Raw genomic sequence first — 12,449 nt, forward strand, 5'->3', positions numbered from 1 at the left:
TTCATGATCTGAGCCACAGTCAGCTCCCGGTCTTGTTTTTGCTGACTGTATAGAGCTTCTCCATCTTTGGCTGCAAAGAATATAATCAATCTGATTTTGGTGTTGACCATCTGGTGATGTCCACGTGTAGAGTCTTTTCTTGTGTTGTTGGAAGAGGGTGTTTGTTATGACCAGTGCATTTTCTTGGCAAAACTCTATTAGTCTTTGCCCTGCTTCATTCCGTATTCCGAGGCCAAATTTGCCTGTTACTTCAGGTGTTTCTTGACTTCCTACTTTTGCATTCCAGTCCCCTATAATGAAAAGAACATTCATCTTTTTTGGGTGTTAGTTCTAAAAGGTCTTGGAGGTCTTCATAGAACCGTTCAACTTCAGGTTCTTCAGCGTTACTGGTTGGGGCATAAACTTGGATTACTGTGATATTGAATGGTTTGCCTTGGAAACGAACAGAGATCATTCTGTCGTTTTTGAGATTGCATCCAAGTACTGCATTTCGGAATCTTTTGCTGACCATGATGGCTACTCCTTTTCTTCTGAGGGATTCCTGCCTGCAGTAGTAGATATAATGGTCATCTGAGTTAAATTCATCCATTCCAGTCCATTTCAGTTTGCTGATTCCTAGAATGTCGACATTCACTCTTGCCATCTCTTGTTTGACCACTTCCAATTTGCCTTGATTCATGGACCTGACATTCCAGGTTCCTATGCAGTATTGCTCTTTACAGCATTGGACCTTGCTTCTATCACCAGTCACATCCACAGCTGGGTATTGTTTTTGCTTTGGCTCCATCCCTTCATTCTTTCTGGAGTTATTTCTCCACTGATCTCCAGTAGCATATTGGGCACCTACTGACCTGGGGAGTTTCTCTTTCAGTATCCTGTCATTTTGCCTTTTCATACTGTTCATGGGGTTCTCAAGGCAAGAATACTGAAGTGGTTTGCTATTCCCTTCTCCAGTGGACCACATTCTGTCAGATCTCTCCACCATGACCCGCCCATCTTGGGTTGCCCCACGGGCATGGCTTAGTTTCATTGAGTTAGACAAGGCTGTGGTCCTAGTGTGATTAGATTGACTAGTTTTCTGTGAGTATGGTTTCAGTGTGTCTGCCCTCTGATGCCCTCTGCAACACCTTCCGTCTTACTTGGGTTTCTCTTACCTCAGGCGTGGGGTATCTCTTCACGGCTGCTCCAGCAAAGCGCAGCCAATGCTCCTTACCTTGGACAAGGGGTATGTCCTCACCACCACCCTTCCTGACCTTCAACGTGGGATAGCTCCTCTAGGCCCTCCTGTGCCCATGCAGCCACGGCGTGGGGTTGGTCTTCCCGGCCACCGCAATTCCTGATGCTGTCCCATCATAAAGAAGGCATTACTGAGATGAACAGTGTCCTTAACCTACATCTTTAGATATAAATATAGATGTTTCTTAAATATATTCAAGCCAAAGATATATTACCAAGGTATAGTTTCAGTTCAGTTCAGTCACTCAGTCACGTCTGACTCTTTGCGACCCCATGGACTGAAGCACACGAGGCTTCCTTGTCCATCACCAACTCCCGGAGTTTACCCAAATTCATGTCCATTGAGTCGGTGATGCCATCCAACCATCTCATCCTCTGTTGTCCCCTTCTCCTCTTGCCCTCAATCTTTCCCAGCATCAAGGTCTTTTCCAGTGAGTCAGTTCTTTGCATCAGGTGGCCAAAGTATTGGAGCTTCAGCTTCAGCATCAGTCCTTCCAATGAATATTCAGGACTGATTTCCTTTAGGATGGACTGGTTGGATCTCCTTGCAGTTCAAGGGACTCTCAAGAGTCTTCTCTGACACCCCAGTTCAAAAGCATCAATTCTTTGGCGCTCAGCTTTCTTTATAGTCCAACTCTCACATCCATACATGACTACTAGAAAAACCATGGCTTTGACTATACGGACCTTTGTTAGCAAAGTAATGTCTCTGCTTTTTAATATTCTCTCTAGGTTGGTCATAGCTTTTCTTCCAAGGAGCAAGCATCTTTTAATTTCATGCCTGCAGTCACCATCTGCAGTGATTTTGAAGCCCCCCAAAATAAAAGTCTCTCACTATTTCCCTATTTCCCATGAAGTGATGGGACCAGATGCCATGATTTTAGTTTTCTGAATGTTGAATTTTAAGCCAACTTTTCCACTCTGCTCTTTCACTTTCATCAAGCTCTTTAGTTTTTTGCTTTCTTCCGTAAGGGTGGTGTCATCTGCTTATCTGAGGTTATTGATATTTCTCCCTGCAATCTTGATTCCAGCTTGTGCTTCATCCAGCCTGGCATTTTGCATGATGTATTCTGCATATAAGTGAAATAAACAGGGTGACAGTATACAGCCTTGACATACTCCTTTCCCGATTTGGAACCAGTCTGTTGTTCCATGTCCAGTTCTAACCGTTGCTTCTTAACCTACATAAAGATTTCTCAGGAGGCAAGTAAGGTGGTCTGGTATTCCCATCTCTTGAAGAATTTTCCACACTTCCTTGTGATCCACATAGTCAGAGGCTTTGGCAGAGTCAATAAAGCAAAAGTAGATGCTTTTCTGGAACTCTCTTGCTTTTTCGATGATCCAGTGGATGTTGGCAATTTGATCTCTGGTTCCTCTGCCTTTTCTAAATCCAGCTTGAACATCTGGAAGTTCAATTCATGGTTCACGTACTGCTGAAGCCTGGCTTGGAGAATATTGAGCATTACTTTGCTAGCGTATGAGATGAGTGCAATTGTGCAGTATTGTGAGCATTCTTTGGCATTGCCTTTCTTTGGAATTGGAATGAAAACAGACCTTTTCTAGTCCTGTGGCCAGTGCTGAGTTTTCCAGATTTGGCATATTGAGTGCAGCACTTTCACAGCATCATCTTTTAGGATTTGAGGTAGCTCAACTGGAATTCCATCACCTTCTCTAGCTTTGTTCATAGTGATGGTTCCAAAGGCCCACTTGACTTTGCATTCCAGGATGTCTGCCTTTCGATGAGTGATCATACCATTGTGGTTATCTGGGTCATGAAAGGCAACTTGAATGGAGTTGTGGGCCATATGTTAGTGACTCAGTCGTGTCCGACTCTGTGCGACCCTGTGGACTGCAGCCCACCAGGCTCTTCTGTCTATTGGATTTTCCAGGCAAGAATACTGAAGGGCCTTGCCATTCCCTTCTCCAGGAAATCTTCCCGACCTCCGGATCAAACCCACATCTCCTGCATTGCAAGCAGGTTCTTTACCACTGAGCCACCAGGGAAGCCCTGTGGGCCATATAGTATAGTCTGAAAACACAATTCTTTGGTTCCTGGAATGTTCTTCCTACCCTCTTTTCATGTTTTGGATCTTAAGTAGAAGTTCTTGTGGGAACCTTTTCCAGCTCTTTTTGTCAGGGACCCCAATTATAGATTGTTACAGAACCATGTACTTCAATTTTGTGGAACTGGTTTCCTTAAGCTTGAATCTATTCAAACAATGGTAATAAAGGCCCTGCATCTCAGCTCTATAGTTTATAACTCTAGTAATTTTTGCCTGAAAACAAACTAAGACAAATATGAAGACTTCTTCCTATCTGTCCCTTAAAAACTTAATCGGTTTCTCGTTTAAGAAGGGAATTGAGCATGTTGTTAGCCTTCTGTCTGTTCCAGTTAAAATGACTATATAGAGAAATACAAAAGAAATAAACCCATTACAGTGAAGACAAAACGGGAGAGAGGTTGGAAGGCAGTGTAGAAAAGGGACAAGGCAGTTGCAAGTGTGTTGATAATGAAGTGGAGTGGAGTGATAATGAAGCTGGAGCCCAGAATCCAGAGAAGGAAGAGCTGTGGTGGAGGTGGGGGCTGTCTTTCCTGGCTGAGCCCCAGCATGGCTCTAGGTTGAGAGCTGGTGGTGAGCAAGGTGAAATGAGAAGGTCATCCCCTCAACCAGCTCTTGTATGCTAACCATTGCACGCCACCCCCACCCCTGCCCCTGCTCCCGCCCCCCTCCGCAATAGCTGACAGTCTCCTCTTGACAGAAACTAGACAAACCACCTGGGGAGAACGAGGATGCTGGCTTATCTTAGGGAATTCAGGGTGATGGCATTGAAAGGGGGTGGAGGAGGTGTGGTATCTGACCTAAAGGCTGCTTTCCCACTCTCAGGTAAGGTGTCAGACGAGCCTCCCACATACACAGCTCCCCACCCACCTCTCCATCTTGGAGAAGGTTTTAGCTGGAAAGCAGTCCTGCTTACACAACAGCAAAGAAAACACACCAGCTACTGGAATGGTCACTGGAGATAATCATTAAACTTTGACGTATAAGGACAATCAGAATATGAATGAATGATAAAGACCAAGAACAGCTGGTCCTCAAGGAAATAGGTAATTCAGGGAACAGAAAGGAACTTTTAAAACTTGGAGACTGAGAACATTTTTCACATCCATAAAAATGAGACATGGTACTGTGGAGTTAAAAAAAAGTACTCAGGAGGCAAGAATGCTTAGAAATTTAACTGTATGATTGCTAGGGGAAAAATAGAAGGGCTGGAACACTTGAAATCTTGTGAAATATAGAGGAAAATAGAGATAAAAAATGAAGCAGTATAAAAAATAAATAGCTAATGTTTACTAAGTATTTGTGTGTATTTTAACTGATACTAATCCTCACCAGAGCATTATGAAGAAGATACTGTTGTACAAATCTCTTTAACAGAGAGGAGCACAGTGATAACTTATTTAAAGTCATGTAGCTAGGAAGTGATAGATTCAAACTCAAGCAATCTCTTCTTGAGTCCAGGCAAATTAAGAGGGCTCCCACCTGACTGGCCTGAGAGTCTGACACTGAAAGCAGTCAGAGCCCAGAGATGGTGTGTTATGGTAGACAGCTCTTGTGTTTCCTCAGCCTGTTAACCCATCTTTAAAATGCAGGTAGCAGCACCTCCCTTCTTTGTGAGAGGATTAAATGAATTGGCATCTGTCACATGATAGAGACTCAACAAATGCTAATTTTCCCTCCTCTTTTTATTCATCCCCCTACCCCTAACTATAAGAGACTTAAGGTTTTTTTTAATTCCGTGCACTCATCACTAAATGACATGTGTCATTAAGTGAGTATTATGAGGGTGGTACAGATGGATGGCTTGAAGGGTTTTGGAAAAATGTTTGAAAACAATGTAATCTTGAAAAACAGCAACCTTTACTTTTGCACCTGAGTTGTAAGGGAGTCACTCAATTGTGTCCGACTCTTTGTGAACCAGGCTCCTCTGTTCATGGGATTCTCCAGGCAAGAATACTGGAGTGGGTAGCCATACCCTTCTCCAGGGGATCTTCCCTACCCAGGGATCAAACCCCGGGTCTCCTGCATTGCAGGGAGATTCTTTACCATCTGAACCACCAGGGAAGGATGGGAGTGAACAGCTTCCACTGGAAGTAGTTGTAAGGATAATGATCTTATTGGAGGGATGCCAGTATTTGGTTAAAGTGGGAAGTTGGGGGATGTAACCAGCTAGAATTTGATCTTGGGCAGTGATTCTGGCCACCAGAATAGAGAAATTGAAAAGCAAAGAAAAGGGACATGAACTAGAACCTCCTTTCCTCACTCACTCTACTGTATAGTGTTCTGAAAGATATTCATGGTTCTAAGTCTTAATACGTATTGCTAAAATAAAATACTTGTTCTCAATGCCTTATTTCTCCAGCACCCTCAGCTGCTCTGAGTGTAACTGAGAATTGGGCAGTAAGCTCAAGGGTCTCTGAGGAACGGCAGAAGAACTAAAATGAATATGCAGTAGCTTCAGTATAATTCAGCAGGAACTGCCCAGGCCTTCTCTGAGATTCTTATCCTCTATGTGTACTTCTAGGAATCTGATTTATCTAGTAACAGGTAGAATCAGCTCCTGAGGCGGTGGGTAAGGTGGTATTGGTTTGGTAGTATTTCAAGAGAAAATTGGACTTATATACCCAAAAGCACATAGCAGTATGGGGTTATTTAAGATATCATTAAACTGTTTTATTCTTCTGAACCCCTGTACTCTAGTCTTTGGTCATAATACTAATTCTGGGATAATAAGGAAAGGTTAAAAGATGCCCAGAATAAGAAGATACCATCATCAGGAAATAAATGGATGTTTTGACATTTAGAGATGTGAACTTAAGCTGTCTGTAAGTTTGTTTAAGTGAACATTTTTTGATGAAGAAGAGAGAAAGCTGCTCTGGAGTGCTAAAAGGCCTTTAAAAATTTGGCTTGAAGACTTAACTTTAGTCTCTATAAATGGAGACTGCCTACCTCTCAGGATTGAGTCAGAGTAAAATGAGGTGATGTATGTGCAAATAACCTGGGAAGTCTGATGTGCTTTTCAAGTTATTTTTCACTTTGCTCATTATCTTTTCAAATATTCCTCAGAGACTTAACTCCAATGGATTGCTTGTCTAAAACCCTCCTGACTGTCTCTGCAATTTCCACTTGCTTCCCAGATTTCTGTATTCAGATGAAGTTCAAATTGGCCCAGAAACAGTTATGACGACTCTTTATACGGCTAAGAAGTATGCAGTCCCAGCCTTGGAAGCTCATTGTGTGGAATTTCTCACCAAACATCTCAGGGCAGATAATGCCTTCATGTTACTTACGCAGGTAAGTTGATGTGGCTAAGGTATGTATCTTTTAACTTTAAAAATTGTGTTTAACTGTATATGAATGTTTAATATTTCCTGGAGAATTAGTCTGAGATCATCATTTTTAAAGCATATGAAGTCTTCTGATTTCATTGAGGGAAATATATCAGGTTCATGTGATTTTAGAATAGAAAAACAAAGTAGAGTTAATGTATCATATAGGTGAAGAAACTGAAGAAAGTGTTAGTCACTCAGTTGTGTCCAACTCTTTGAGACCCCACAGACTGTAGCCCATCAGGCTCATCTGTCCGTGGAATTCTCCAGGCAAGGATACTGGAGTGGGTTGCCATTCCCTTCTGCAAGGGATCTTCCTGACCCAAGGATCAAACCCAGGTTTCCTGCATTGCAGGCATCGCAAGCAGGTTCTTTACCGTCTGAGCCAAGCCTTAATGTAAATAGGGTGTTTCATCTCTGTAAAGTTACATAGCTGTTTAGGGTTGGAGTTGAGAGTAGTGTCCAGCGTTGTTTCTGCTGTGATTGAGAGTAGGAGAGTATGAAGCTTTCTGGACCTTAGTGCTCTATTTTTGTTGGGTCTGAAATTAACATTGAGTATTTCAAGTCCAGAGCAGTTGTAAGATTTACTGTATTCTGTCAGCTTGGTGACCCACTTCTGGAGGGTTTAGAATTTATTTTTATTTTTGAACACCAAAAACATTTTGTATTGGGATATAGCCAATTAACAATGTTGGGATACTTTCAGTTGAACAGCGAAGGGCTCAGCCGTAGATATACATGTATCCATCCTCCCTCAGACTCCCCTCCCATCCACACTGGGACAAAACATTGAGCAGAGTTCCATGTGCTATATAATAGGTTTTTGTTGGTTATCCATTTTTAATATAGCAATGTGTACATGACTTTTCCAGAGTCCTCAACTGTACCTTCCCCCTGGCAACCATGAGTTCATTTTCTAAATCTTTCTGTGAGTCTCTTTGTGTTTTGAAAGTAAGTTCATTTGTATCATTTCTTTTTTCATTCTACATGTAAGGGATGTCATATGATATTTTGGAGAAGTTAAAATTTAAGAATATTCTTTCTTTGACACTTACGAAAATTTTCAACGAGTATACTTTAAATACAGAAAAGTGCACACATCATGATACGTGTATAGTCTGAATATTTACATACTGAACACATTTATGGAACCATTAACCAATCCTCAACATACACTATCTAGCACTTGTTAAATGCCTATAATCTGAGCTTCATACTTGAGATATAAGTAAATCGATTTTTTTTTTCTTAGATAAGGTAATGATACCCTTTTACGAATTGTTTACAAAAATCCTAAGCTAGTCTGTAACTCAGTGCCAGGTGGTGAATTGTGTCCTCAGAATTCACATGTTGAAATTTTAATCCCCAGGACCCTCAGAATGTGACCTTACTTGGAGATAGGGTCTTTACAGAGGTGAGAGAGTTAAAATGAGGGGGGTGGGGGGGATGTCTAAGTTGATAATATGTAATCCTGCTGAATATTAGTAGTGGAAATAATCACAGATATTCCTTAACTTAACCCTCTCATTTTCCACATGAAAAAACTAAAACCTGACTAGTTAACTACCTGCCCAGAGTCTCACAACAGGCTGGGTGGAGTCAGACTTGTTTCCCATTGTGCATGCATTCTGTCACATCACAAATGATGATACTTCTTTTTGTAAATCTTTGGTCATTGAGTATTTATAGTTACAGAAGAAAGAACATGCTGATGTCACCTCTTCTTGGACATAATCACAGAACTCCATGTCTGTGTGTATTGTACACCAGACACAGGTTATTCCATTTGTATATATTATCACATTTACTCCTTCTTTAAGCTGTGATGATATTTATTATTATTATTATCCCCCTTTCAAAGATGAAATAGAAGCTTAAAGAGGTAAATGTCTAACGTAAGGTAAGATAGCAAGTGGTAAAAGGTCTCAACCTTAAACCAGTAGAGTATGGTGATATTGATAATAACTGCAAGATGTATTGAGTGACTTAGTGTGTGCCAGGTCCCATTCTAAATACTTTGTATGCATTAATTCATTTAATCTTTACAATAACTTTAGGAGTTGTAGCTATCCTCGGTGAAGATTTTCTTATCATCCCCTTTTTATATAGAAGCACAGAGAGGTGAAATAACTCAATAAAGATTATATAACTAACAAGTGATATCTGTTGTTCAGTTGCTAAGTCTCATCCGACTCTTTTGCGACCGACCCCATGGAATGAAGCCCGCCAGGCTCCTCTGTCCGTGGGATTTCCCAGGCAAAAATACTGGAGTGGGTTGCCATTTCCTTCTCCAGGGCATCTTCCTGACCGGGGAATCACTTGCATCTCCTGCATTGGCAGGTGTATTCTTTACCACTTGCATTTTTTTTTTCCTTTTCTGAACTTGTGATGAAAATCTAATGAAGAAGTTGATCATCATGATTCTTTGTTGTCTGAAGAATTTTATTGTGTGTGAAGAGGGTCACTTAACTACTTTCATTTTTTTTAATTCAGTCATAAAATTTAGAAACCAGTAGGACTTTCCTAGCTGTCCAGTGGTTAAAACTCCGAGCTTCCACTGCAGAGGGCTTGGGTCAGATGGATCCCTGGCTGGGAAACTAGGATCCCATGTGCTACACGATGTGACCATAAAAAGAAAAATTAGAAGCCGATAAATTAAACTTTGACAATGAAAATCCACTTTCTAGTTCAGTAAGCCAAAGTCAGCTGTATACTTTTGCTCAACATGTATCTTACTTTCTTTTGCTTACCATTAAGTTTCTGGGATTCATTCCTGTTGTTATAGATCTACACACAGCAATATGGGCCTGAAAGTCTGCATTTCTAACAGACTTTCAGATGATGCTGGTGCTTCTGAACCTCATTTTGAGTAGCAAGGCTTAACATATGTCACTGAGGAAGAAAGGAACTTTTCAGTGCTTTGTTGGTCTTAGAACTCAACATTACTCCAGATTTTTCTTTGGTGGGGTCATGTGAATTAGCCCATGAATTGTCATGTGAATGTCTTGTTCCTGCCAAGTGAATCATTTGAACTGAGCATGTTCATTTACTTGAGAGGACCTATGCCAGCATCCCTCTAAAACAAAGAACCAGTGTGCTGTCCCAGCGTGGATTATATAGGGAATACACTCTGGGGCAATACAGTCATTAAAAATAGTGCCACACTCAAATTTAGAGAAAACTAGTTTTACTCCAAAGTAGCAGCAGTAGATTCCCAGGCAAATATGACATCGTATTGAAAGACTGAAAATATTGCTACTCTGAATAAAATAACTTTTACCAAAAATTATTTTTCCTAAAAGTAAAATAATCCATTTTTCTGCATAAATACTAACTCAACTATAAACACTGAGTTGGCCAGCTAGAATATCTGCCAACATTAGAATTTTACTTACTTTTAAACTTGTTTTTTTGAATTATAATGTACATCCAGGTAAAGCACATATTATAAGTTTGACTTCTGACTTCTTAAAGCTCAGCTTTGCAGAAATCATATAGCAGTTGACTCTTGACCAACATGGCCTTGAACTTAGTGGTAAAAAATTACACATGTAAATTTTACCACTAAGTGGTAAAAACTAGTAAATAGTGCATGATTTGTGGTTGATTGAATTCACGGATATGGAAGAACCTCAGATGCAAAGGTCCAACTGTAAGTTCTGTGTGGATTTTCAACTACACAGAGATCAGTGCCCCCAACCTGCAAGTTGTTCAAGGGTCAGCTGTATACTCTTTTGCTCAACATATACATTACTTCGTTATGCTTACCATTAAGTTTGTGGGATTCATTCCTATTGCTGTGTGTAGTTGTAGATCGTTCATTCTCATTGTATAATATCCTATCATGTGAATTTACTTACTTGCTTTGCTGTTTGTTAGGCCTCGTTTTTGCTTAGGTTCCCAGAACCTTAATGCTCTAAAATTTTTGTACTTTATTCTCTTCCCCCCAATCAAACAGGAAATGGTGGAAAAAATCTTTTTGTACTGGTATGCTTGACAATTGATGTTATCATTTAGTGAAAAGATCCTAAGACTGGGCTTTAAGGGCTGGCTTCTCCTGTGGCTCAGCTGGTTAAGAATCCGCCTGCAATCCAGGCGACCTGGATTCAATCCCTGAGTTGGGAAGATACCCTGGAGAAGGGAAAGGCTACCCACTCCAGTATTCTGGCCTGGAGAATTCCCTGGACTGTATAGTCTATGGGTCGTAAAGAGTCAGGCACAACTGAGCGATTTTCACTTTCACTTTGGAACATAGCTGGCTAGAGTCAGTGCACCTCTCTGAGCCTCTCTTTTCTCATGTGTATAATGGGAAGATGTCTGCCTTATCTACCCTAGAGTGTTTCACTAAGGATCAAAATATGTAACATATAAGTGCATATATATACATATAAAAATAAAAATAACAGTTGTTAATGGTAATTGAATTGTTATCTTTTGGACATTTGTGCTTTTCGCTTTTATTTCAATTTTGAAATGAAAGTTTTAAGCATATTATAATTGTATTTTAAGTATGAGTTTTTATATAATTGGCAGTTATAACTGTTTACAGTATTACCGTTGAATATGGACAGTCTGAAGTTAGAATAACTGTGAAAATAACTATCTTTTTCTATGTTTAGGCTCGTTTATTTGATGAACCTCAGCTTGCTAGTCTTTGTCTAGACACAATAGACAAAAACACAATGGATGCAATAAGTGCAGAAGGGTTTACTGATATTGACATAGGTAAGTTCACTGTGAATTAAAATGTTAACCTTTTAAGTACAGTAATGTGTTACTAGTGAGCCTTGTTGGCAGAGGAGCTGTTTTTAAATCAGTGGTTTTTCCAAGTGATTTTTAAGTTAGCCTCTTTAAGAGTTTTGCTTTATTTTGCTGAAATAGTCCTAAAAGTCTTAACTACCTCATTGCCTTTTAAAAGATATCAGATCAAACAAATTTTCATGCTCACCATATGCATAGCATTGTATCAGGGCCCTATAAGAAATACAAAGATGGGTAAGATTTTTATTTTTTTTTCTTTAGGAAACTCATCTATTTGGAGAATCAGGGAAGAAATATGTGAAAATTAAGATTAAGACATTACATAGAAAAGATGACATATGGCAAAATGTCTTTTTTCCTTTTCGGAACTAGATACATAGAAAATAATTGAAGAATCCTTGCATCCCTGGGATAAAGCCCACTTGATCATGGTGTATGATCTTTTTAATGTGTTTTTGGATTCTGATTGCTAGAATTTTGTTAAGAATTTTTGCATCTATGCTCATCAGTGATATTGGCCTGTAGTTTTCTTTTTTTGTGGGATCTTTGTCAGGTTTTGGTATTAGGGTGATGGTGGCCTCATAGAATGAGTTTGGAAGTTTACCTTCCTCTGCAATTTTCTGGAAGAGTTTGAGCAGGATAGGTGTCAGCTCTTCTCTAAATTTTTGGTAGAATTCAGCTGTGAAGCCGTCTGGACCGGGGCTTTTGTTTGCTGGAAGATTTTTGATTACAGTTTCAATTTCCATGCTTGTGATGGGTCTGTTAAGATTTTCTATTTCTTCCTGGTCCAGTTTTGGAAAGTTGTACTTTTCTAAGAATTTGTCCATTTCTTCCACGTTGTCCATTTTATTGGCATATAATTGTTGATAGTAGTCTCTTATGATCCTTTGTATTTCTGTGTTGTCTGTTGTGATCTCTCCATTTTCGTTTCTAATTTTGTTGATTTGATTTTTCTCCCTTTGTTTCTTGATGAGTCTGGCTAATGGTTTGTCAATTTTATTTATCCTTTCAAAGAACCAGCTTTTGGTTTTGTTGATTTTTGCTATGGTCTCTTTTGTTTCTT

The 12,449-nt window shown here is 39.9% G+C and overlaps 1 protein-coding gene across 1 annotated transcript in view; it reads left to right on the forward strand.

Annotated features, from left to right (window-relative positions):
• The window catches only part of BTBD1 (BTB (POZ) domain containing 1), a gene marked incomplete at its 5' end in the record, with an annotated part of 52,754 nt that overhangs the window by 7,658 nt on the left and 32,647 nt on the right, over nucleotides 1-12,449 (forward strand). Inside the window, 2 exons of the mRNA XM_010831021.1 lie at nucleotides 6,434-6,590; nucleotides 11,245-11,350. Of these exons, the coding sequence (XP_010829323.1) occupies nucleotides 6,434-6,590; nucleotides 11,245-11,350 (263 nt within the window). The remainder of the gene's footprint in view (nucleotides 1-6,433; nucleotides 6,591-11,244; nucleotides 11,351-12,449) is intronic.

This window comes from Bison bison, unplaced genomic scaffold (genome assembly GCF_000754665.1).
Source record: "Bison bison bison isolate TAMUID 2011002044 unplaced genomic scaffold, Bison_UMD1.0 scf7180017859304, whole genome shotgun sequence".
NCBI lineage: Eukaryota > Metazoa > Chordata > Mammalia > Artiodactyla > Bovidae > Bison > Bison bison.